Here is a 26,369-nt window from a genome sequence, read left to right as displayed (position 1 = left end):
TAAACCAAGGTACTACTATCAGTTCCCTCGGCTGGTTTACCCACAGATGGGAGAATTCAGCTTCCTCTAAGAACAGGAGCAATCGGGGCAGAGTTTTTTGTCTACTATCCAGCCACTGCCAAGCCAAAACGGGAGAAATGGGCTTAAGGCAACTACTCGGTCAAAAAGTAAAAATAGGAACAAAATGAGGCCTTTTTCGAAACAAAAATAATGCACGATGTCCACTTGTACTAAATTTACAATAATGATTTAGAAGAAGAAAGTAGAAAAACTTTCTTACTTCTACAACTGTGTGTGTAAAAGTTGTCTCGGGATATAATTATTAGGAGCTAGACAACAATATAAATAAACTAAGGTGATACTGGAGTCTAAAGAATAAAATTTTCTATTATCTCCAAATTGCCTGACAAATTAAAGTGAAACAAGCTTTATGAATCTCAAAATACTATATAAATGTGTTACTACACAAAATATTTTTAAAGGGTAAAACAAAAACTCAAATAAGCTTATTTTCATCCTACTTTTAATATTTTGCGAGTAATTCCTAAGATAGCCCTTTTTGTTGAGTAAAAAACTTATTGAAAGAGGCTTCTACTCAACACTGGAAATAGTTCATGTGACTGAAATAAGATACTAGTGTTTTCCTCAGTGACCTCCCTCCTTACTATCCTCCAGAAAAGATTTTCTTTAACTGAAATACCTACTAAATAGAGGGTTATGCAAGTTAAGTCTCAACAAATGCTTCTAATACAGATAATTTAGATCCCTTTAAATAGTTTTAAGACTTCAATGTGGGATCCTCATTTTATATGCAAAGCCACTCAAACTCCAAAGACTAAAAACAATTCAAACATCTGACCAGTGGTCATTGTTTACTTTCAATGGCTGCTCTGCTTCCATTTGAATAGCTTACTCCATTACTGAACATCTCCAAGTAACAAGTATGCCAACACAATTAAATGTTTAAACTTACTTGAATTGAGTGTTTGGCGAGTTTTGGCACTTGTACAATAAGCTTCAATAACTTTTAGAATCTGAGCATCTTCTTCCAAGGCAGCTGTACCTATCAACAGAAGAACAAAATTTGATATAAATTAAAGACACATTTAATACTTTGATGTATCCAAACGATTCCTATCTGCTCCCTCCTGTGAATCTGCCACACTATGGTCTCTCCAGATTTCTTGAAACTGCCCAGACAAAATGGAACACATAGGTTATCCATCAGTTTTTCTTCCTTCTTGCTTCATGACTGTTCCACCTTTTAGTCTAGATAATACAATTCTTGATGACGTTCTTTCCATTGTTTCTCTTATGCTATTCGTCATTAAGCATACTATAGCTTTGAAAATTTGCTTTCCTAAAGAATTTATGAAAATGAAATTAATTTTGAATATTGTCTCAAGGAGACACTTAGAATTTCTTCAAATTAAAGTATGTTTCATTTAATACTTTTAAAAATCATTGACACCAGAAGTTTAACAGTATAATGCAATAATAAAAATTTTAATAACTTGTAATAGTACGCTGTACATTTGTTGAATATATTTGAAAAATCCAAGTCAATAATTCAACATCAGAACATCAGAAAGGAATATCTAAGAAAACTTAACCTTTTTATTTTTGTTAGTCACTTTTCTCCAAAGAATTAAGTTGTTTATATTGTTACATTTTACTGAATAACAATAGCAAAAGAATATGACATCAATAAACTAAAAATCAATAAGAAGTATGTTTAACAACTCTGAGGTACCACCTTACACCTAGCAGACTGGCCAACATGGTAGCAAAGGAAAGTGATAAAAGTTGGAGGGGGTGTGGCAAAATCAAGACACTAATACATTGCAGGCGGAGTTGTGAATTGGTCCAGCCATTCTAGAGGGTAATTTGGAACTATGAGCAAAGTGCTTTAAAAGAATACCTGCCCTTTGATCCAGTCATAGCACTGCTGGGTTTGTACACCAAAGAGACAATAAGGAAAAATACTTGAACAAAAATATTCATAGCTGCACTCTTTGAAGTGGCAAAAAAATTGGAAAATGAGGGAGTGTCTATCAATTGGGGAATGGCTGAATAAATTGTGGTATATGTTAGTGATGGAATACTATTGTGCTCAAAGGAATAATAAAGTGGAGGAATTCCACGTGAACTCGAACAACCTCCAGGAATTGAGGCAGAGTGAAAGGAGCAGAACCAGGAGAAAATTGTACACAGAGACTGATACACTGTGGTACAAAAGAATGTAATGGACTTCTCTACTAGCAGCAATGCAATGATCCAGGACATTTCTGAGGGACTTATGAGAAAAAAAGCTATCCACATCAAGAGAAAGTACTGTGGGAGCAGAAACACAGAAGAAAAACACATCATGTAGTGTGATAGGGATATGATTAGGGTTTTGATGTTAAAAGATTGCTCTACTGCAAATATGAATAACATAGAAATAGGTTTTGAATAAAGATACATGTATAACCCAGTGGAATTGCTTGTCAGCTCTGGGAGGGAGGAGGGAAAAGGGGTGAGAAAGAGCATGAATCATTTAACCATGGAAAAACATTGTAAATAAATAAATATTTTTTCTAAAAAGAAGTATGTTTAAAGTGTTGACATCAATTGATAAAATAAATTTTAACTGAGATAAGAACAACTTACAAGAGTTCTTCAATACAATGCAGTGTAATCTTGGATTATGGAAATTAGTAGATGTTTCATTCAAATATTCCCACAATAATCACTGACAGTAGTGATCATGCTGATAGTGAGTCTTAATGATATTAAAGATGCCAAGAAGAGAAGAGATAAAATTCTTCAATGACACCATTCAAAACCTCTTGTTTTTACCTTCTTCATTCCAACTGAAGTCTAGCCAGAGATCTTGGAAACCAAGATACATACTTATCTTCCATAAGGGTCAACAAGCCAGTCAGTCAACAAATATTTAACTGTTTAATATGTGCCAGGTATTGAGCGAGCAGTAGAGATATTTATTTAGGGAAAAAAAAAAACAGAACAAAACATGACAAGGCAGAGGATCCCTGACTTCAAGTAATATACACACTAAGACCAGAGAGAATATGTAGTTATGTCAGTACCACAAATACAAAGGTAATCTGAAAGCAGCAACAGAAAAGAGCCAGGGAAGGCATCTTTCCTGGGACTTGAGCTGAATTCTGAAGAAATCTAGGGAAACTAATAGGCAGAAGTAAGAGAGCAGAGCCCTCCAGGGACGAATGACTGCCAGTGCAAAGGATATGGGATGGGTCATGTTTTAATCACATAGGTCAGTTCATGGAAATATGTGGAAGGGAGAAAGTACACAGTGTGAAATTTAGATTACTCCACCCTACTTAGATCTTACTTTATGGAGAAGATGAAATTGTAATCTCCTGATTGAACAATGAAGGTACTTTATAGTGAAGCTAGAACTTTACGCTAAGTCTATTTTAAGATCTTAATACAATGAGGTGTTAAGTAACTATTAAGGGTAAATTAATCACAAAAAGGTTAAGTAACTAACAAAAAGTGAACTTAACAAAGAAGTGTTAAATAGCTCAAAAGATATAATCTATTCAAAGAAGATGAGAACTAAAGAATGGGAAGTCCTGGAGAAAAGCCTCTGATATGATTAGTAGATGTGAAAATTTAGAGGAGGGGACACAAGAGTAAAAGGTCTATATATTTTGCATCACTATCTCTCTCGGTACCTTTGGCAGCGGAGAGGTGGCTGGTGGCAGTGTGCTGGGCCTTTTGGCATCTTGGCGTGGCTACAGCTATTGTCCGATTCAGTCATGAGTTTCTGGCTGAATTTTCCTCCTTTACTTTCCAACTTTATCCTCTTAGAAGTCTCTACTCTTCTTCACAGACCTAGTGGCAGAGACCTTGAACTCCCCTGGCACAGGCCAGGCGGGAGAAATCCTATACCCTCTTCCCTCTTTCTCCTTAAAATCCTTCCCTCTATATTAATTAAAATTACCATAAATTTCCAGACTGACTTGGGTATTTTATTTGGGATTTTTTTCCCTCACAACCAATTAATTTAGATTTAAATCACAACCCTAAAATTATCTTTACAACAGAGAGTGCGTGAAAGGACATTGTGAGAGACTACAACAGTGAGAAAGAAGCAGGATATATGAAGAGTTTTATATGTCTAATAGCAGTTTATATATGATCCTACTAGAGCTAAGGATGCAGGAGGGTTAACAAGTTTAGGCCTTCACTTCAGGAAAATCATCCTGGCAACTGATAGGAGAATTTATAGAGCAGTAAAGTCTTGAGACAGAGATACCTAGAAAACTACTGTAGTGGTCCAAGTTCATTCAGGCCTGAACTAGGATTAGGGCTTTGAGTAGAAAGGAGGGGGTATATACAAGAGATAATACAGAGGCAGAAACAACAAGATTTGGAAATGGATTCGATGGGATGAAAATGAAAAATCAAGGAAGACATTGAGATTGTGTGGAAATCTAGAAGGGGAAAGGTCTTGGTAGAGAAAGCAATTGGACATAAAATTTGAGATGCTTTACAGGACTGATGGTTTGAGATATCTGAGAGCCATTGACAGATAAGTGACTGCCTTAGCTACATCCAAACCTTACATAGTTCCTCAACTTACTTATTTTCCATGGCCTATTCATCCATTTCACCGTAGCTATACACAAATATTCCACTTCTAACTTAATGAACTTTGAAATTCCCATATCTGATTGCAATCTATTGTCATTTCACCTATTCCTATCCCTAACTACTACAAATCTTATGCTTTGCCCACATCATAACCTCTAATCCCTTGACCACTCAGTTATTTCCTAGACCATCCATCATGCCTGTATCAGCTCTAGTATCCTTTGCTGGAAGAGTTCTACAATGACCTCTGCTGGTGAGACCTTTGTCCCTTATAGCATCTTGCCCTGTTAAACATTAGCTCTGAACCATTCCCCCACCACTTGCTGCCTTTGCTTCTTCACACAACATGATGAATGAAGGTGGAGAAAAATCACAAAACCATATGGACTAGGTCCACTAGAAACTTGTTTTATATAACCTCAACTGTGCCCTCACTACTACAAGGCAATCCTTTTATACTTCCCTGATCAACTCACTATCCCATTCATCAAAGTAGCCTTTAAAAACTTTTATCTCTCCTCAAGCTTCCCATGACTCCTGTTCTCTGAGCTAAGGATCATGCCTTACTGTCTCTAAAAAAATGGAGGCCACTTTACCAAGAGCTCTCTTTTCTCCTCTTCTCCCTATCTTGTATCACCCAGATGCCTTTTACTACTATTTCCTCGTCCAGCAGATCACATCAATCAATCAGTAAATATTATTAAGTGCCATGCACTGTGTTAAGTCTGTCACATTTAGAGGCAACTAGAGCTTTGCTAAGGCTAAGTGATTACCATCTAATGCTACCTTCTGCAGCAGATTGCTTCCTCTATCATACCTATTCTCTCACTTTTCTTCAGTCTCTCCTTGTCTCCTGGCTGCCTTCCTGTTGCATATAAATATGTCCAGATCTAGTCCTTTCTTAGAAAAATCTTCAACAACCCATTCATTCTTGTCAGATTCATTTCATGTCTCACATCTCTTTTCTGGCTAAGCTTCTTCAAAGATCATTTAGAAAGATGCTTTCTGTTGAAGGCATCTATACTTTTCCTTTTTCTTAGTTCTCTACAGTCTAGCTCCAAGCCTTGCCATTTAAACAAAACTGCTCTCTCCAAAATTGCTAACAATCTCTTAATTTTCAATTCTAACAATCTTTTCTGGGTCTTCCTGTGACACTGTCAATCCTCCTCCTCTCTTTGACATTCTCTTCTCTCAAAGATTTCAGTTCACACTATTCTCTCCAGGTTTTCCTACTACCAATCTGATTGCTCTAAGTCTTCTTGCTGGATTTTAATCTATGTAATAATTGCTAAATATAGGTGTCACAAAGGGTACTATCTAGCACACTTTTATCCTATACCATTTTACTTGGTGATCTCATCAGCTCCTATGAATTAAATTAGCACTCTATGCTGATGATTTATTTTAAACTTTACCTCCTGCTTTAGAATCAATACTATACATTGGTTCCAAGGCAGAAGAGTGGTAAGGGCTAAGCAATGAGGGTTAAGTAACTTGCCTAGGGTCACCCAGCTGGAAAGTGTCTGAGGCTAGATTTGAATCTAAGGCCTCCAGTCTCTAGGCCTGGCTCTCAATCCACTGAGCCACCCATATGCTGATGATTTTAAAAACTGTTTCTTCAGCTATAACTTCTCTCCTAAAATCCAGACATACATCTCCAAATGCCTTTGGACATGCAGAATTGGATATCCTATCAACATTTTTAACTTTACATATTCAAAGCTAATTAAATCTCCCCCTTCTAAACTTCTCTCTTAATCAAGGGTATTCCCATCCTTTCAGTCGTCCTTGACTCCTCACTTTCTCTCTCACCCTCTATATTCAATCTGTTGCTAAAGCCTGTTAATTTGACCTTTGTAACATCTTTTTTTTTAACCCTTACCTTCCGTCTTAGAATCAATACTGTATATTGGTTTCAAGGTAGAAGAGAGGTAAGGGCTAGCAGGGTCACATAGCTGGGAAGTGTTTGAGGCCAGATTTGAACCTAGGACCTCCCATCTCTAGGCCTGGCTTTCAATCCACTGAACTACCCAGCTGCCCCCTTTGTAACATCTTTTGCACATATTCCTCTCCTGATACTGCAACCCACACTTGGACAAATGCAAATTGGTATCTCAGCCAAAAGTCTCTTCTTAATCCAGTCCATCCTCCAACAATCTTTTAAACTGATCTTTCTCAAGTGTAGGAATGATCATATCACTCACTATTTAATCAATTATAGTGGATCCTTATAATATCCATTATCAAATATAAAATCCTATTTGTTCAAAGACCTCACCCCAAATATACCTGTCCAGATTTCTTAAACTTTAAATTACACCATCTTATATTTCTATCAGACTCTATCATATAACCCCAGGAACTTCCACTAGCTGTCTCTCAGCTTGGAATATTCATCCTCCATAGCTCTGCTTCTTGGTATCCCTGGATTTCTTTAAATCCCAGGTAAAAGCCTGTATTCTATAGGAAGCCTTTATTGATCCCTCTCGATTAATTCAAGTGTCTTTCCTCTGTTGATTATTTCCAATTTATTCTGTACATAGCCTTTTGTACATAGCTTATATGCTGTCTCTCTTTTTTTAGGCTGTGGGTTCCTATAGAAGAGAGATTGTCTTATCTTGCTATGTATCCCCATAACTTAGCAGAGTGCCTAGTGCATATCAGATGATTAATAAATGTTCATTGACTGACTGACTTATAATTAGACTCCATAACCCAGGTAAAGTATAACTAAAAAGACAACAGTAAAGATTAGGCTAGTGCAACAGGAAGCTATAATTATGAAGTGCCCTGTAGACAGGGGACAGGATAGCAGAAGATGGACAGTTCTCCAACTTTCCTGACTGAGCTTACCAATGAGAGTTTATTAGTTTGTTCTGAAACACTGTGAAATCCAAGAATTTTAGGAATATCTATATTAAAAATACAAAAAGGATATGGAGCAAAAAAGTAATTCTTTTTAAATTATATGATGTCACTGCTCTTCATTTGCATTATGACTAGTAGTTATGTTATGATCAAATATCACTGGCAGCCACCCTATGGAAAAATGAGGAGATATTATAGACTATTTTCTAGAAGATAATTGCATTTATCCTCATTCACTCATCTTTTAAAAAAACCTCAATGTGTCAATATTATAATAATATATGGTAAAATCCCTAATGAAAAAATCCACAGCTGACAATAATTGGGTCAGTATGTTTGCTAATAGACACCAAAGTGACAGACAAAGTAAGCAGCAGGGGAAACTTAAATGTCACTTTTAATAAAATGAATTTATTCTAATGTAGGAAAATACTACTGCTTATAATATATAGGCACTTGTAATAAAAGTGAAGCTATACATATAACAATATATGTGTATGTACACACTCTCCACTTTCAAACTTTGCCTAGGGTACTCTACAACATAACACAAACTTTAAATCTTGTCAAATAATTTGATAATTTACTCCCACAATGACATTCTGATCTGTTCAAGCTACACAATCAAATGGCTTAAACTCAAATGATTGTTTAGAGCATTCTTGACCAAGTGTTTATCTTTTGGCAGCACTATGGGTATAAAAGAAGGCTTTAAAGAAATATTGTAAATAGATGCCAGAGATTTACATGAATACATTTAATTATAACAGCCATTTCATTTTGTATACCTTGTGAACATTAAGCACAGCAAAACTTGATATCTTATAAGAAATAGCCCTTTTTCTATTTCTTTATTCAACGTGAAGCTTTCATCTTCAATAGAAGACAAACTGTATGATCTCGAAGGGCTCAAATAGCCTGGATAGAAGAAAGGGCAAAGAACTAAGTCACAGCATTTAAGTTCTCAATAAGTTTCGTGAATTTGACAGGTCATTTAACCTTCCTAGGATTCAACTGAGTTATCTTATCTAAGATAGTTAGCTCAGACAATCTCTAAGGAGTTTTCCAATTAAGATATTCTATAACTACAGCCCTCAGAATCATGTATTATAAATTAAAGAGTTCATAGGATCCTAGATTAATAATTGGAAGAGATTTCAGAACTCATTTTACAAATGAGGAAGAAGGTTAAGTAACTTCTGCAAGGTAATAGAAAGGGATCTGAACTGAGATTCTCTACTACAAAGCCATTCTTTTTTTTCCCATGGTACACCACACTGCTTTGGTTAGTTCTAAGCCTCTACTAGAAAACCACATTGTTGAATGTTTTTCAAATGATTTCTTGCTATGCTTCAGTAACAGATTTGTAGGACCATAGAATGTTAGAACAGGGAAAGATCTTAAATTAAAGGTCATATAATGCAAAGATATCACTGTACAGAAGAGGAAACTCGGGCTCAGTAAGGCTAAATGACCTGCCCAAGGCACAAAGTTCTAGTAGTAAAGCTGGGACTTTAACTCAAGTTGTCTGATTTCCAATTCAATGAGATTTTGAGCTCCTGCTTGCCTCCACATTACTTCCTTCCTAAAATATCACCATCAAATCCTCTAGTACTGCTTACTATGACTCATTATTGCTATATTTAATGGAACATCATTTTAGATTACAATTTTAAAAGATTTACCCTCCACTGAAATAATCAGGAAAATATGTGGAGTGTGAAGACTTAAAAACAAAAGGTATACAATAGCAAACTAGTTTAACCTCAGTATTTCAGAGTAATAAGATCTCCATGAGGCAAACTATAATCTCTAGAAAATCAATCATATGAGTTTAAGGGCTAATTAGAAATATTTAAAATTTCATTCCTTAAGCCAATTACCAAAAAAGTGTTCCACATCATGCCATGCTTTTATGAACTAAGACAATCAAGATCAAATGATACTTAATTTCATAATATGTATCCAGATAATTTTCATAGCCTTCCTTACTACTTCCTTACTGGAAAAACAATACTTATTACTGGTAATAGTGACGAGATTAGTTGATGTCACTGGGAAACCTGTAAAAATCATTAAAAGTTTTGGGAGCATTGCAAAGAGAAAACTGGAAGAAGATACAATTCAGAAATCACTTGGCCCCAAAAATATTGTATTCTGTTGCATGACAGCTTTATATGAGTTTCTACATAGTTCTCTAATATAGCCTGTTGCTTCAATTCTGAGAATTTACAAATATAGTTTTTCACAAATGTAAAAGATGGCTAAAATGCTAAATATTAAAAATGTGCTGATTAATCATCACTATTTCCTTCTTTATTGGCTTGACATGTGTAAATAATTCATTTCTATAATAAATTGTGCACTTTACATGCAGGAACATAACTGCTTCTTTTTATAATTTTATCAATGCCTTTGTTTTTTATCTTAAATTTTTTAAATATATGATAATCCCCTATCTTTTATTATTAAAGAAAAACTAATAAAAAAAACCAATGCAGCAATGCATCTGATAGTGTATGCCACATTCCACACCCCTAATATCCTAAATCTCCAATGAAAGAAAAGAAATACATTATTTCACCTCAAGCAACAAGACTAGTCAGTATCATTACAAAGGGTTTGGTTTAATTTTGGTGTTCTTTTTACCTTTAAATTACAGTTCTTATTTTATGTGTTGTTTTTCTGGATTATTTACTTCCTTCAGCATCATTTCTTCCAGGCTTGTTGTTTCTGTAAATAACTTCTTGGTCAAAAATAAAGCTTAGTGACTTTTCTTGAACAATTCCAACTCTTTTTCCAGAATAGTTTAACCTATATTTATTAAGGACTATTTTGAAAAGCACTGTTTAGTTTCAGAGGTCAAAACAATGATTAATGGGTAGAATTTACAAGAGAGTAAGATATTTTGGTTCATTCTAAGTAAATAAACTTCTAAATAATTAGAATTCTCTAAAAACCAAAAAAGCTGCCTGGGTAGATAAATTCCTCATTATTGGCAAGCTTTTAGTGAAAACACTTATTGGGTGCTTCTCATTTATGCTGCTGAATTGATGTTTTCTGAGGTTTCTTTTAATTCTGTAATTGTATGGTTCTGTTTTATGCAACAATACTGTGGATACTAAACTGGAAACATTTCTATTGTATCAGAGACATCTTAGAAAGCAACACTGCACTCCAAACTCTAAAGCAACAAAATTACTTGTTCAATTAACTAGCATTCTATCCTCCCAGTAGATAAAGGAACCGCATTTCTTCTAGATGAAAAAGTCAAAGTTGACAAAGATGTCAGTTAAATTATTAAAGGTGATCATGCAGTGTCTGCTCTGCTATATCCTCAGAAAGGTAGGTACATAGCAAAGGAAAACTGCACATGTCCTTATCATGTAATAATACAACACAATATGGGCAGTGACAATAAAAAATATATAACAACACTAATTTTTAATAAAAAAGATAACTTCCTAGAAGTTATGTGGTATAGAAGGGAAAAAAAAAACTGTGGGTTGGAAGTCATAAAAGAACAGATGATAATGCCTGAACTTTTACTAACTAGCTATGTGTTAACCTTATACTTAATCTCTTTGAGTATGTTTCCTTTATATTGAATTGAATATTATATTGAAGGGGTTATACTAGGTGATCTCTAAGGCCTCTCCCAGTTCTAAATTTCTATTACTCTATATATCTATTATATAGTGTTTTTTTCTCAAATGAATAGCAACCATAATTTCAAAAGAAACTTTATAATTAATGAGATATATACATAGCTGTGATGAACTAGTTCCTGATAAGCTGGGTGAGCCAATTAATTTTTGATTCAAGAATCATTCTGGTGAGCATTCATCCTGGATTTTGACCTGCATTGATATACCATTATGGTTTATGATCCATAAACTGTGATCTGAAAGGGTTTGTGTCTAGGCCAATACAGGGTTGTTTTTCTGTTTTATTTTTTTTTTAAATAAGTCATATTTAGGTGTTCTCCAGGGAGTGTATGCCAGATACTTCTGCATCTTACAACTTTTACAATCTAAAGAGTAACAAACAAAACAGGATAATAAAAGCAACTCTCCCATTTATGTGGTGTTTTACAGCCTACAAACATTTTCCTTATAATAAACTTCTAAGAAAAGTAGCACATTATCACAACCATTTTACAAATGAGGAACAAAAGCTAACTGAGAATAAGTGACTGCACTTAAAAAATATTAATAATTGACCAAAAAAAGCGGTTTCTTAACACAGTATTTCTAACAGAGTGTACCTATACCACAAGTGATATTCAATATGAAATAACAAAGCTATGAATGGCAAAGCTAAGAAAGGCAGTCGTGTTTCTAAAAGATCAAAGTTTAAAATATTACATGATGCCTGGAAGCAGACTTTGAGCCATCTCTTACTAGAACATTTAGCACAAAAGACATTAGTTATCACCTTAAACCCAAAGTAGAGTAGGGGATGGTTGGAAGGAGAAGTAGAAGCAAAATACAGGTAAGTACCAGGGGCTATTGGTTCTTGAGCCAAGTAAGGCAATGAAGATGGAGAGATGATGATAAACTTTGCCTACTTCATAATTCTCTCTCAGCCAGTCCTAATATATTCCTACAATTAGATTACCATTTTAGATGGGGTTTTTTCCCACTTAATGGTACAGCAGTACCCAACATGAAAAACAAGAACCCTGAATCCCCCAGAGATTCCTACAAAGGAGTTACAAATCCACATGTATACCATGCACTGCCATTTTGGTCATTATTAGCTTCAACAAAATATTAAGCAAAAATACAATTTTTGTAAACTAAAGGTCTTGAACATATTTTTATTTATACTATATGTGGATATTGTGATCAACAAAATACAAATACATTTAAAATCATCATTAAATTCATAATAGCTTTTGTCATACTATATTTTCTCCATCAGTGAATACCCAGAGAATTATAAGTGAGTTCATGAATTTTTTTCCTTAAAAAGAAGGTCTTCTTACTCAAAAAGGTATAGTACAACATCATTTCTGGTGACCTAAAAAAAAACCTCAACCCCTCCCCCTTAATTAAGCTTGACTGTAATCATGAATTATCTGGGAAGAAATCTGGCTCAATAAATTAAGAGGGTCTTAAACTAAAAGAAGGCAGGAAAAGAAAAAAGTGTCCAGATTCAGTTACTTAAATAAAACACTTCAGGCGTTAAAGGAACAGCAGAAGTACGTAGTAATTATGAGACAAAAATAGTCAAGAAGTAGAAATGACAAGTATTACCTGGCCACAAAATCTTATAAGTAAGCATGGTCTGGAGAATTAAATTTTTGGATCCAGTTTCCCAGGTTGTCCACTTACTGAACTAGGCTTGGTTTGTGTTACAAAATATTCTTTAAGATTTCTTTTCAAAGAAATAAAAGTTTGGGGAAAAATAAACAATGTTTATGGGCTCAAGGTTAATAAGGGAGCTTGTATATAGACCCTACCTTAAGATGTTAACTTGCACAGCTAAATAGGACCTTCAGGAAACTTTCAGACTTAGAGATAGGTGACATATGATTTTGAAAAACAGCAAAAAGAAAACTGAAATGAACGAATTAATAAAAAAAACCTCATTTAACAGGAACCAAAATACACAAAAATATAGTTAAAGTAGCATTTTATTGTCAAGAAAATATTCACCTAGGGAAAAGTCCACACAGTTGAGGAAAAGGCATGTTCGGAAATCTCTTGAATGAGAATCAAAAGAAAGAAAACAAGTGATAGAATGATGAACTAAACTATAAACTCCCCAGAACAAGAGGAAAAATCAAATAATGAGTTACTTAGACCAAGATCACAAAGCTGTTATGAAGGCAAGATAGTTTGGTAGAGATCATCAATTATTGGGACAGTTCCTTAAAATTTCTTACCATATAAGGCAGAGAAATTGAAAATACTGACATGTACTATTAACAATTTCATCTTTCAAACTTTTTTAATGCCTTTCTTCATGTAGCCTAAGGCTGCCATACTCTTCTCAGCTATTATATCACTACTGCTGACTTAAACTTAACTTATGAACCACTAAAATCCCAAATCCTTTGCAGATATACAGCTATATGGACAAATTTGGACTTAATCTTTTGCTTGGAAAGTGATTCTTTTACTGAATTTGTGATTATATTAAATAAATGGAGTTCTTGATGAAAAAATCCTTCTATTAATACAGATCAGTACCTGTTCTGTCAATCAGAAACCTGTCTTGGTCACTGAAAGATTTAGCACGTTGGCCAAGATCAAATAGTTGGTTCAGAACCAAGTCTTGTCTTCAAGTTTTACTGCCTCCAAGACCTGCTATCTCTCCATTGTGCTGGATAGCTCTTTACATTTATCTGTAAAATTGCATCTAATCAAATCTTGCAATAATGTTCTCAATCTAATCTAGAAGAGTACATGTCAAGAATAACGCAGGGTAAGAAAGATAAATGAGTTAAAATCTGCACTATTGGGAGGAGAACCTATATCGGTGAAATCATAGATCATCTGAAATATTTTTTAAAAATTAACAGTAGCTGCAAAGTTTACATTTTTAAGAAATCAATCAAGACAAAGGTCATGTTATTGCTTCTTGAAGTTTATTTAGAAATTACCTCCTTGAATCACTCATGACTCTGATTATACATATAATCATTTTCTAACTTATATCAGTTGTTATAACTCATCCACAACTTATTCTAGGATAAGGATTGTGTTATTTTTCATCTTTGAATCTCCAGTAACTAGAAAAGGAACTTTAATAGGCACTGACATTGTTTAATTAAATTGTTTAATATAAAAATGGTGAAACACCATCTACTATAATTAAGGCTCTCAACTCAAGTAGTTATGTGGGATCCACAGCCCTCATGTTAAAAGTCTAGTTTAATGTTAGGCTTCTAAGACCTCAAAGGAGAGCAAAAGTAGAGGTACTCTACAGAGGGTGTTCCAGAAAAAAAAAATCCAGCTCATATATCAAAGGGGTATCAATGGATACTCTCCCCACCTATAATGAATGTAATTTGCTGCTTCCTCGGAAAAAAATGAAATTAATCAGAAGAGAAAAATGATATCATTAACTTAACCAAAGAAATCAGAGAGCTTAAACAAAAACTGAAATTCAATGAAGTGCAGGAAAAAAATCAGTAGCTGCACTAAGAACTTATAGAAAACCCAGAAATAATTACAACCCCAGACAATACAAACCCCAAGATGTTTTCTTTGTAACAGATCTGGTCATCTCATAAGAGAGGGCAGATTTAGGGGACAATTCTTTGGACAAAACTTTGGGGGAAACCGAGGCAATAATCACTTTTAATGGATTCAGGCAAAGTAGATATGGAAATTATGGGTTTAACAAGAGTTTTAATATTGGATTTAATAATGCATTCCAGTATGGGACCCAGCCAAATTATTTTGATACTAGATGCTACCATAATTCACAACAAGCCCCAGACCTAAATTCCATGCAAGAATATATCAAAGCAGGTGCTCATCCAAAATATTCCCAAGTAGTTGGTGGGAATCCCCAAAAACTTAATATGCAAAAAAGGTGCAACTTCATTATGAAGGTGTGCCAAGGACTGTGCAGTTAAAAATCTAGTATATGGAGAAAATGGACTAGGAAGTATGGGCAATGGAATAAGATCTAATGAAAATGACAGAGATTTTTAAAACATGGCAAATTAGGACAGGAGAAATCAACAAAGAACGAGAGAATGAGAAACAGGAACAAGTGTTGACTTTTCCTGATTCTAATGTGTTAGCTCCTGTGATACCCGTTCATTCTTCAGAAAATAGCACAGAACCCCATGTAACCCTAAAAATAGGAACACAAGTTTATGATTATCTCTTAGACACAGGCACTGCCAAATCTGTGTTTCAGAAATCCCCTGAAGAGTGCAAAGCAATGGGGTCATTAGAAGTTGTGGGTGTGTTAGGAAAACCTCAAAAAGTCAAAAAGCTAGAACCAAGAATGGTTTCACTTAGACCTCTAAGTGTAGAACACTCTTTTCTTTTAATGCTAAATTCCCCAATGAATCTAGTGGGTAGGGATCTTCTTTGTAAATTGAGAACAACAATATTATGTACACCAACAAGAGATATTTAATACTCTCAGAAAAATCCCTAAACCTTTTCCCTGTATACAGTAGAATCAGAGGGGGAAGGAATAGCATCTATTCAGCATCAGAGACTAGATGATATTCCAAAAGGTTTATTATGGGCTACAGATTCTTCAGATGTGGGTTTATTAAAATCAGCAACCCCTGTTAAAGTGTTGACTAAAGGAGGTCCACCACCATGAATTCCACAATACCCACTTAGTAAAGAGGCTATTGATGGAATAACCCTGATAATAAATTTGTTATTGCAGCAAGGCATAATAATACCATGCATCTCTGAATATAAAATCCCAATTTTACCAGTTAAAAAACTCAAGCGAGATGATGGACAAATAGTCCATAGATTCATTCAAGATTTAAGAGCAGTTAATGATCATGTAGTAACATCTTACCCAGTTGTACCAGCTCAGACAAAATTCATATTTCTTCAATTACCAAGATTTATTAAATGTTGCTTACATTCCCAACACCTGAGGGCAAAAGTCCTGATGTATCAAACGCCTGATTCCTGTTTGACACTTTGAAAAAGAATCATATTTCACCTTTCTTGTATTATGATGAAGAAATCTATAACCCCATTTAGTTTTACTTACTTTTCCTCAATGCATTTAAGTTTACTTACTTTTTCTCAATGCAAACTCTTCATCAGATGGTTTCCTTTCAGGTTTGCGCTTGGGTAGCAGTTTTTTCATGGTCTTAGGGCTCTTACTGAGATCCTAGGGAAAAGAATTTTAAGAAACCTGTTTTGCTCAAAATCCTCAAAAACTGCAAATTTTGACTGGTACACCAGTAGGGATTATTAAGTGTGAAATATTAAGACACTGCAGCCATTGTTATGAGCTTTATATTTTTCCTTGTGCTTTTTAAATTTTAATTTGCCAGCTGCTGGACATTAATTTAGAATTAATAAGCCACTTTTCTTTTAGTCAAATTGGCTACTATATCTCCATTGGCTTGTGGGAAAGCAGATATTTCCTCTGTTACTTGGATATCCTATTAATATTGTAATAATATTCAGCAAAGCTGCTGCAAAGCAGGCAGGCAGGCTCGAAGATGTTGAAGAGGTAGGAAAAATAGCAAATGGAATAATTAGGTCACTCACATCTGTGTTCTCTCTCTCTCTCTCACACAACACACACACACACACACACACACACACACACACACACACACACACACACACACACACACACACACACACCAGGTTGAAAGAAAGGTTAACACCGTAAGAGTAGACCCATTGGAAGAGTAGACCCATCTGACAGGCCAAACCAAATATGGGTAAAGAGTGATTTTGAGAGGAGAGTCAGTTGATACAATGACAATGATTTATTGAAGAAAGCATTTTAAACCACAAAAGAAGGACAAGGGAGTAGGAGGGCAGTTAATCTGCTTTTAAAGGAAAGACCTGTAGCAAAGGAATATAGCAACAGACATACAGCATGGGCTGCTCTACACATAGACATGCTAATTTCAGTCAACGAAATGCACCAGTCCAACCCCTTACCTTCAGAATACAAGACATCCTCTAAAAAAAGTGCACAAGAAAGTGAAAAAGTGAATGAGCAGGACAAAGAGCAAGGAGGGATGATTTTTCAAACACCTGAGCTTTATCAATTGCTGGTTTATGTGTTTGTGTATGTGCACATATATTTTTTAAGTCAAACATAATTTAAATTATATAAATGATGTGTTAATTCAAAAAGAATTTGAAAAATAGGAAGTAGAGATATGTTCAAGGGAGTCAGGCAGAAAGGATATCATAAACAAAGTCCCATTTTCTGTTTTTAAAAAAAAACCTGGCTTTTTGGTCATCACCAGTCTTATTAAAAATATGTATATAAAAGAAACCTAAAATTTATAAAGAACAATCCTACATAAATGGGACAAAAATCAATATAAAAAAATACACTGTACACATCTAAAAGCAGCTGGCAAAGTGAAAAGAAAGCTGGACTCCAAGCCAGTAAAACCTGGGTTCAAGTCTCACCTTTGATTCACTGACTAGCAGGTTCTGAGAACTCACTTAACCTCTGTGATATAGACAGCTTTTTAATATCACCTTGCAGAAAAGATACCAGCTTACATTGGTAGAGGGAGGTTCCTTATGAGGCAATTTATTTGACCAATGAAATCACAGGTCTAGCCTCCAACCTCTGACAAAATTAGATTGATGCTTGAAAATCTATAAATTATCATTCCTGGATCCATGTTGGGCAGTAGTAACTCACAGTTAAGTAGCCAGGTGAGTAAATCAATATCCTGTTTGGGGAATTAACCTTACTATAAAGAACCACTTAAAAGTGAGGCCCAAATGTAGCCTAAGTCAAAGCGAACATAGGGACAATATGTTTTGCAGGAAGTGATGTGAAGATCTCAGCAATAGCTAAGGCCTCTGGATAATATTCCTGAAGGGGTATATAAACTCTATTCTTCAATCTAAAGATCATAAAAGCAACAGGAAACTCAAATCAGCAATATTACAATCTCCAAAGCTATGATGGGTTTTTCATTTTGTTTTCTCTTGCTCTCTCATATCTGTTTCATTTCCTTGAAAGTACTGTATAATATAAAAATACCTATGTCTCAAGTTTTAAGCCCTGCAGTTTTAATGACAAACTATTACAAATTAATCTTCCTTTTAGATTACAGTCTAAACATTTTATTAGAAAAACCACGACTTACTGCCTGACAGAAATGTTCCAATATACTCATCATTTCCCACACTAGCATCTGCCTTTCCAGATGCAGATACCTTTGTTGCAAGTATTTAAGTATGGTTAATTTCAGAACACCATTTAAAATGAATATTTCATTTCTTTATCACAGCAGAACTCAAGGGCAGATGGAAAATTAATGTATTTGTACTTGTTTTGTGGATAAATACTAGATTTCAGTTTGCTAAGCATTTTATACAGTATGTGAAGCTGCAAAAGTAGGAAAGATAGAAATGAGGCTGGAATGAGGCATTCAGTTTTCTTACAGGCAAAACATAGGAGAAATGACTTAGAGAATTTCTTTTGCTTTATTTTTAAATTCCACTCTTTATATCAGAGAGCTTCTTCTGATAATCAAAGAAAATGATATCTTGCATGAGATTGCAAAGTTACTAAAAGTGTTATAAAGGGCAATAGCATGACATGCAAAAATGAAATGATTCCCACCACCAACTAGAAGTTAAAAATAATTTCAGACTCTGAAACAGTCACACAGGAAGCCCACGTGAAATTATTTTTCAAAAGCCTTGCTCTGTAAGCTGGAAAAGTTTAAGGAATACTGTAGAAACAACACTTGTCCATGATGTCGTCTTCTGTAAAGCAATGATCCCTTCTCAAAAGGATTTTGGCAGGATCCAACATAAAGAAAGGATCCTTCTGAACCAGGCCTAATGACAAAGGCACTGGAAAAATTAAGTGGAAATAAATATAAATGTATAAGGATAGAAAATATCTTCCTTATACTTCTGAATAAGCCAGCCTGCATAAAAGAGGAAATCACCAATTCTGAACTGCCATATTCCAGAATTAGTTAAAATGAAAACTGGGGAGTAACCATAGGGTTTTTAATTTAACCCCCAAATTTAAAATTCAGTTTTCTACCATAATCCTGTTCTTCTCACATTAACCCTTTTGAGTGGCAGCAGGACCTCACCTCTTTGTAACAGAGAGCAGCTGAAGGCCGTAGAGGAGGTGCAGGTCGCAGGCAGCTCAGGCTCCAGGGTTTAGGAGTTTTAGGAGGCTCCAGAGGTCCCCAATTAATTGTGGTGTGTGGAGTCCCATGATGTGAAGGGTGTGGGAGCGTGTGGTATGCAGGAGTCAGTGGCACTGGCTTGCTGTCTGAATGTTTGCTGGATGGTGTGATTGGATGGGAAGGAAGCTGCCAAGTGTACAAAAGTTTAAGGAAAGAGAAGAAACAACTTATGAGACTATTTAGCACTTAAATGTAAAGATTTTTTTAAAGTTGAATTAAAATAAAGCTCTCTGTTCAAATAATTCAAGAATTAATTTTATTAATAATTAGTAGAGACAGAATTTTTTTTTAAAGATTTCAAGCTTCTTGATGACAGGCACTATCCTAATTTTGATCTCTGTATATTGAAGACCTAATAGTATGCCTTGAACACAGTAATCAAGTAAAAAGTTACTTGAATTTGTTGTTAAAAAGCACTATTATTACGAGAGGTGGTCAGGTTCACTACCTCACCTAGTATCAACCAAAGTACTCAATCCTCTGGTTCTGCTACAGAGCTTAAAGTATTTAATATCACACCTTTAATAGCATGGCTGAAGAATCACAGAATGCTAGAGCCAAAGGAAATGGTAGAAATCATCTAGGCCCATCTTTTCTTTTTACAGATGAGGAACTAAAGGTCCAGGGAAGTGAAGGGATTTTCCTAAAATCCTCCAACAAGTCTGAGGCAGTCCTCAGTAGGGAACGAGAACCACTCTAAAGGGACCACCGTCTTTTTGTATGGAATTACCCTCATTTCCATTATCACAAAAAAAAGATAGATGATCTTATACAGTTATATGAATTAAAATGACCATGCTAATTTCATTTCTTTTCAAAGTCAGCTATCAATTACTGGTTTGTAGTACGTTTCTGGAAATGTGAGCTTTATTCAAAACTGTTATTTAAAGTCTACTTCCAAAAGCAATAGTATTAAAAATAAGGAATTATATTTCTGAATAATAGCTAATAAAGGGAAATGGTTAAGCTAATGTTGAAGTATGAACAAGGTATATTCAAAAATAGCCAATAAGAGGGAAATTTACTTTAACAAAAAGAATGTTCTGATTGGCTACAAAAAGTCACACTAGTGCAAGGGCAAATCAAAAAGACTAAAAATTTTAAAGGAATTAAAAAGAGATTCTTCCTCTCTTCTCCATCCTCCAAACATTAAGAAACTTGAAACAAAACTGTAACCCTTAGAGAGAGGCTCTAAATTCATTCAAAAGATATTGAAGTATAATAAAAATAAAAGATTACTAATATAAATTTAAGTGAATCACTGGAAAGCATGATGATTCACAACAGCCTTTCCCAGTGGGGAAACAAGGGTATTTTTCAACCAGAGTAAGTCAGCCTAGAGAGATAAGTTTACAGTGTCTAGAGCACACAGGGAGTAAAGAATCTGAAAGTGAAAAGCTCTCTATGAAGAATATTTTGTTTAAGTTCTAAGTTGTCTATCATTGCCTTTGCTCAAGCTTCTCTCTCAGCCTGGTATATCCATCCCCTTCATCTCTGACAATTGAAATACCACATATTGCTCTGAAGCTGACTTATATAGTACTCTTCATTTAAAGTTTTCTTGATATTTCTAATCAGAAATAAGCTGTCCTTTCCTCTACACAGGCACATATGCAGAACATTGTTTTAAGTCTCATAAAATTTATCTTGTTCTACTCTTTATTATAGTGATTGCTATAAAATTTCTCTCTTACTGGACTATAAAGGCATGGGGACAGGAGCTTTCCATGCCCCACAGTGGCTAAAACCAAAGAAGAGATTAATGAAAGTCTAATGACTAACTCAATGGCACATTGAGTCAACAAAGGAAAAGAACCATTTGACACTGCCAAGGTCTATGTTGAAATGTAATTTCACTTGCTGTAACCATTTTTCAGGTTTAGTAGCTGGCTACTAGTGAGGACTGTGAGTTAGAATGCGCCTTTATTCTCTATCTTTTAAAATATCCGAACACTAAAACAAGAAATTCTATTTCAAAGAGTAATGGGAGATGTCTCTTTAGTATGTTTTAAAGGATGGAGCAGTTAGGATGGCAGAGTCTTTCAAGTCAGAATGTTAGCTACAGCAAATAAGCAGTAACTTTATCCTCCAAATTTTTGAGAGAAATGAGGAGCATAACAAGGAGTCAACATAATGAAATTGCTTATATTACAATGGTCTTTTTTGGCAATCAGATTTATGGTAAAGAGATAAAATATGGATTCATTCACATGACAAAGTCCTAATATGACAATGCAATAAAGTCTACACATTTTATATGGCTTAAAAAAGATCACAGTTGATTTAAGATCAGAGTTTAAAATGTCAATAATAATAGCTCTTACCTCAAAGGGTTAGTTTGAGGATAAAATTAGCTAATATTTATAAAGTACCCTTCAAATCTCAAAGTATTATATAAGTGCCAGCCAAAGTTAAAAAAAAAACTTCCCCATTCTTAAAGATTAAAGATGCAAAAATGACCTATGCTAAAATAACAAATTGAAAAATAAAATTTAAGTGATGAGAAAATTCAAATTCCAAATCTTTAATGTATGCCTTTTCTAAAATAATATAAGATTTTTATCAACCTGAGGCTAATTTGTTAATGTTTTTTAATGGAAGAGCAACTGAAAAAATGTCTTATGCACAGAAGGATAAAAATACATTTCAATTGAATGAATCATCTGACTTTCCCAACATTATACCGGTGTTTTCTCTTCATTAAAAAAAATGTAGTGTGAAATAGATTTAGACTAGCACCCCTAAAAGTGGTCTTTTGACTAGTGGCTTTTAAAAATAGGTTCATGGTAGTTTAACTTACATTTGTTCTTTTAAGAAGTAGATGTCTTTCTAAGAAAGGCTGTTTCCTAACCAAGCTTTACTGTACCATAATCTGTGCCCATGAATGTATCATGTGACTGTCTCACAAGACTGATGAATGGTTCTGACTGCCAAAATTGTAAGAAGTAAATCTGTGCAGAGAAATAAATATGGAAGTAAAGCCAGCTGATTCCTGTTATTGTAGACACAGCTACTACAATGCTGTATAGTGTATGATAATTCAACCAAAGGCCTAATCTTGTTTGAAATGGGGAAAATGTACACATCAGAATGAGTCCTTACAGTATGAGATGGCACAGAATGAGGTTTAATAGTGGGATTTCCAATAGTTGTGACTTTAGTTTGCTTCTGCAGATGATCCACCCATTCATGAAGATCCTGCTGGTTATTGCATGATACTAATATCCGCTCAATCATGCTTCCTGGAGTCAGAGAGGAAAGAAAAGTTTGACACAGGAAATGTAGATCCCAAACACACACACACATTTTGCACTGGTTACATTTTAACTTTCTAAAAATGAGGTGTGTAAATCAATTGAGTAATAATATAGATTTTCTCACCCAGATGACAATTAGTATTTACAAAAGTTTATTTACATTACCTGCTATTTCAAATGCATTTTTATGGTTTTCAGTGTCTTCCAGCTTTGTGATTGTCGTTCCTGTCATTGGTAACTTTCCCTAGAAAGAACACAGGAAAGGAATTAATGGTTTTAGAGCAGAAGAGGTGTTGCTATCTTGATTTACTGTTGGTCAGTACTATGATTTCAATGCTTCCTCTGCCTAGAGAATCTCAGTATGGAAGCTCCTCTCGCTGATGCAGACATCTACCACTTATTCTCATATTGCTTAGAGACCTCCCCTCCCCAAGGCACTAAGAAGTTATGTAACTCATTCCTGGTCACACAGTATGCAAGCTAAGGCTTTTCTGATTACAGGGTCTGGTCTGCAGGTACACACTCATATGTGTATACACACTCACACCCAATCTGTTTGAAAAGAAAATCGTAATTTTATAATCATCCAATCTTCTCATAGTACAGTTTTCCTGGTGTTCCCTGCACAGAGAGGTGGCAAAAACTTTGGCTCCTTGAAATTCCATTTTTCTGGATGACTGCTGTGGAGGGAGGAAGAAGCTGGAAGGTTTTGGAAAGAGCTGTGGAAAGAAGATCTACAATTGAGAGAAGAAATTCTTGGTTTTAGCAGAAATGCTAAGCCAAAACTCTAACTGGAAAGAAGGTGGAAATTTAACTGAACATTACAAGGAGGTAGTACTGAATAATATAAGAATTATAATTAGAAATAGTTTCCTAGTCCAGACTCAGCTCAAGATTCCATTTCAAGGCAGGTAATCTATTTCTGTCACTTAACTTATAAAAACTCTTAAAAACCCAAAATCTATTTTACTCTTAATATTAGGAATAGAAGGATCAGGTGCTTTTCATTCAGCAAGTATAGCAATTGCCAAACCCACAGCCTGCTCCTCAGCATGGGAAAAACAAACTTTTCCCCTTCACAAATACTATATATTCTTACAAGAAATCACTGATGCAGGAATTCTATGATAAACTTAGCTAGGTAATTACACATTGACATACTGAATTATCACCTATAGAAAACTCTGTTTAGAAACACTGAGGTAATTTAAATGCATTGTCTATTTTGTAAATCATTACAAATTATTGTCTGTGCCAAAGGTTTACCTAATCCCTTAGCCTATGTACCCCAAATCATTAAATTCTGTCACTGATCAGCAATAAGTCTATGTGTGTCTGTCAGTCTATCAGTTTGATTCTCCTGTAATCCCAGAATCATTTCTCTCATACCTGTTTCATGGACCCACAAGTAATTTGTCTAACAGGTGTTGTCAAATGGTGCCCAACAACAGACAAAAATAATACAGTAATATCCATCCCTTCTCTAGCTATCTGACCTAACTTCAAGAACACAGAAACATGTCCCACACAAATGGGTTCAGAGTATCAAAAATTGGTGGTGCAATCCAAGGTCTAAAGCTCAAGTATTTACAACAACCTCCCTCAAACATTTGTCTCAGTGAATATTTTTTTACTTCACAAACAATTCTAACAAACACATTTGTTTGGTTTTCAAATCCATAATAGTATATTAGAATTTAAGAGGCTTTATACCAGTAAGTCACACTTAGAGTAGCAAAGACTGACAGCTGTCAACAAGGAAAGAATCAAAATAATAAAAAAACTAGCCACTAAATTCAATAGAATAGTATGTGGCTCCTTTGTAGATGGAACAATCAAGTTCTACATGTCTAAAAACTCTGTAAGAATGCCAATGCATTCTGGTAAATAACTGAGAAAGGCTAGACTGCAAACAGTGTAATACTTTTTTTTAGAAGACAATGAAAAATATAACCATTTTAGAATGATCATCCAATATGGGGAAAATATTTTAAAGCACTTGGGGATTAAAGGATATAGAAGTTCATAAGGACACTTAGAAATCATCTAGTTCAATACCTTTATTTTACAGATGAGAAAACTAAGACTTAGAGATTATATACTTTGTGCAAGGTCACAAATGTAATAGGTATCAGAACCAGAATTTGAAATGTTGGTCAGGCCACCATTTGAGTTTAGGATCCCAATGCCTCACTGAGTCATTATACAACCTCCTAATAGGTCTTCCTTCTTCATTCTCCCTCCTCTCCTGCCATCCTGGTCACAGATGCCAAGCAAATTTTCCTACAACATAGGTCTGAAAAAGTCATTCCCAGTATAAGATTCCTTTGTGGTATTCTGGGGGCTCGAGGAAAGAACATAAACTCTTCTATTTGGTCCTTCATAATTTGTCTCCAACCTATCTTTTTGTACTTATTTCATGGCACTCCTCACAGAAGCTATATTCAAGAAAAATTGGTCTACTTGCTTTTGCCCAAGCCCAATATTTTATCTCTCACTACACTGTTACTGTATAAGCTGTCATTACCCCTGCCTAGAATTCTATCCTTTGTTACCTCTGCTCTTGAAGGCTCAATTCAAATACCACCACTTATATATAGGAGGTCCTACCTGATACTTCACAGTTAGTGTTTCCCTTACTCCACAAAATTACTTTATTTATTTTAAATCTATTTTGTAATAATTTATTTTTCCATATATTGTTTTCCCTTAGCAGAATGTAAGCCCTTTATATGTAGGGTCCTTCATTTTGTGATCCCAATGTCTAGCACAGAGAGCTCCATTTAAAAAGCCTGCAATAAATTCTGGCACCAAATCCAGGATTCTTTACATTATACCACATTGGCAATATTTAAAAGGGTAAAGAATGTGAGCTATCCAGAAAAATTCATTCCTAAAGGTTCTGGATTGATAAAGTTGTACTTGCTAATCCAAGTGGTCTTGGAAATTTGGTGGCAGGTCATCATTCAGCAAGTTTTGTGTATCCCCATTTTGATTAGTTTGTGGAACCAACCAATGAAGTAGTACATCATATCCCATATATTTTTTTTGATAATGCAAGCCCTTGTATGGCAACCCAAATTTATAGGAACTACTAATGCTAAGTTATACAAAATTGCACCTTACATTTGGCCTTTACTTTACATTTGGCCACCTCAAAAAAGTTGTAATATTAGGTTGGTCAATTTAAATACTGTGGCTCCCTGCTGGATATACACACAATCTTTACACCCAAACATTAAATGCATACAAAGCAACAAGGCATTGTTAAATAAATCATCAAAAAGTTAGTTACTACATTTTAGACCCTGTGACCAATTACACATGATTAAAATTACTTGCTACATTCATGTGCACAGTACTCTTCCATCATTTAACATCAACAAAAATGTTATACATGTGAAACAATCACTAACAGGCAAAAGTACTAAACCTGCATATTTGGTATTGCAAATACATTTATGCATGAGCAAGCAAGGAATTCACAGTGAGAATCTAGAGATGCAGAAGCCTAGAAATGATTTAACAAAGTTGTTAAATCATTAAAAAATTATCTGAAAATATACACTTCTTGTTGTAGACCCCTACTGTACACACAACTATAAACATTGTTTCCTATGTAAACAAAAAGGAAATACACAATAAAAGATTAAAAAGTCTAGACATTTTCTTCCTGACAGATATCAAAAGCAACGTCTTTTATCTAAGACACTTTACTGAGAGGACTATCTTATTTTTAAAGACAA

The 26,369-nt window shown here is 34.8% G+C and overlaps 1 protein-coding gene across 10 annotated transcripts in view; it reads right to left on the bottom strand.

Moving 5' to 3' along the window:
- Positions 1-26,369, bottom strand: part of ARHGEF7 (Rho guanine nucleotide exchange factor 7) — a 381,786-nt gene that overhangs the window by 19,932 nt on the left and 335,485 nt on the right. For 5 of the 10 annotated variants that reach the window (XM_056807964.1, XM_056807962.1, XM_007501282.2 and 2 more), the window contains 5 exons: positions 22,789-22,867; positions 22,469-22,608; positions 19,268-19,492; positions 16,239-16,332; positions 974-1,063 (listed from right to left, as the gene is read on the bottom strand). In XM_056807964.1, coding sequence (XP_056663942.1) covers positions 974-1,063; positions 16,239-16,332; positions 19,268-19,492; positions 22,469-22,608; positions 22,789-22,867 — 628 coding nt within the window. Of the gene's footprint in view, positions 1-973; positions 1,064-16,238; positions 16,333-17,123; positions 17,145-19,267; positions 19,493-22,468; positions 22,609-22,788; positions 22,868-26,369 lie in introns of all 10 variants that reach the window. The other 5 variants (XM_056807963.1, XM_056807960.1, XM_056807967.1 and 2 more) reach the window with 2 other exon arrangements.

This window comes from Monodelphis domestica, chromosome 8 (genome assembly GCF_027887165.1).
Source record: "Monodelphis domestica isolate mMonDom1 chromosome 8, mMonDom1.pri, whole genome shotgun sequence".
NCBI classification, from domain to species: domain Eukaryota; kingdom Metazoa; phylum Chordata; class Mammalia; order Didelphimorphia; family Didelphidae; genus Monodelphis; species Monodelphis domestica.
The sequence above is the reverse complement of the archived record's forward strand: the minus strand, read 5'-3'. Positions and strand labels throughout refer to the sequence as shown.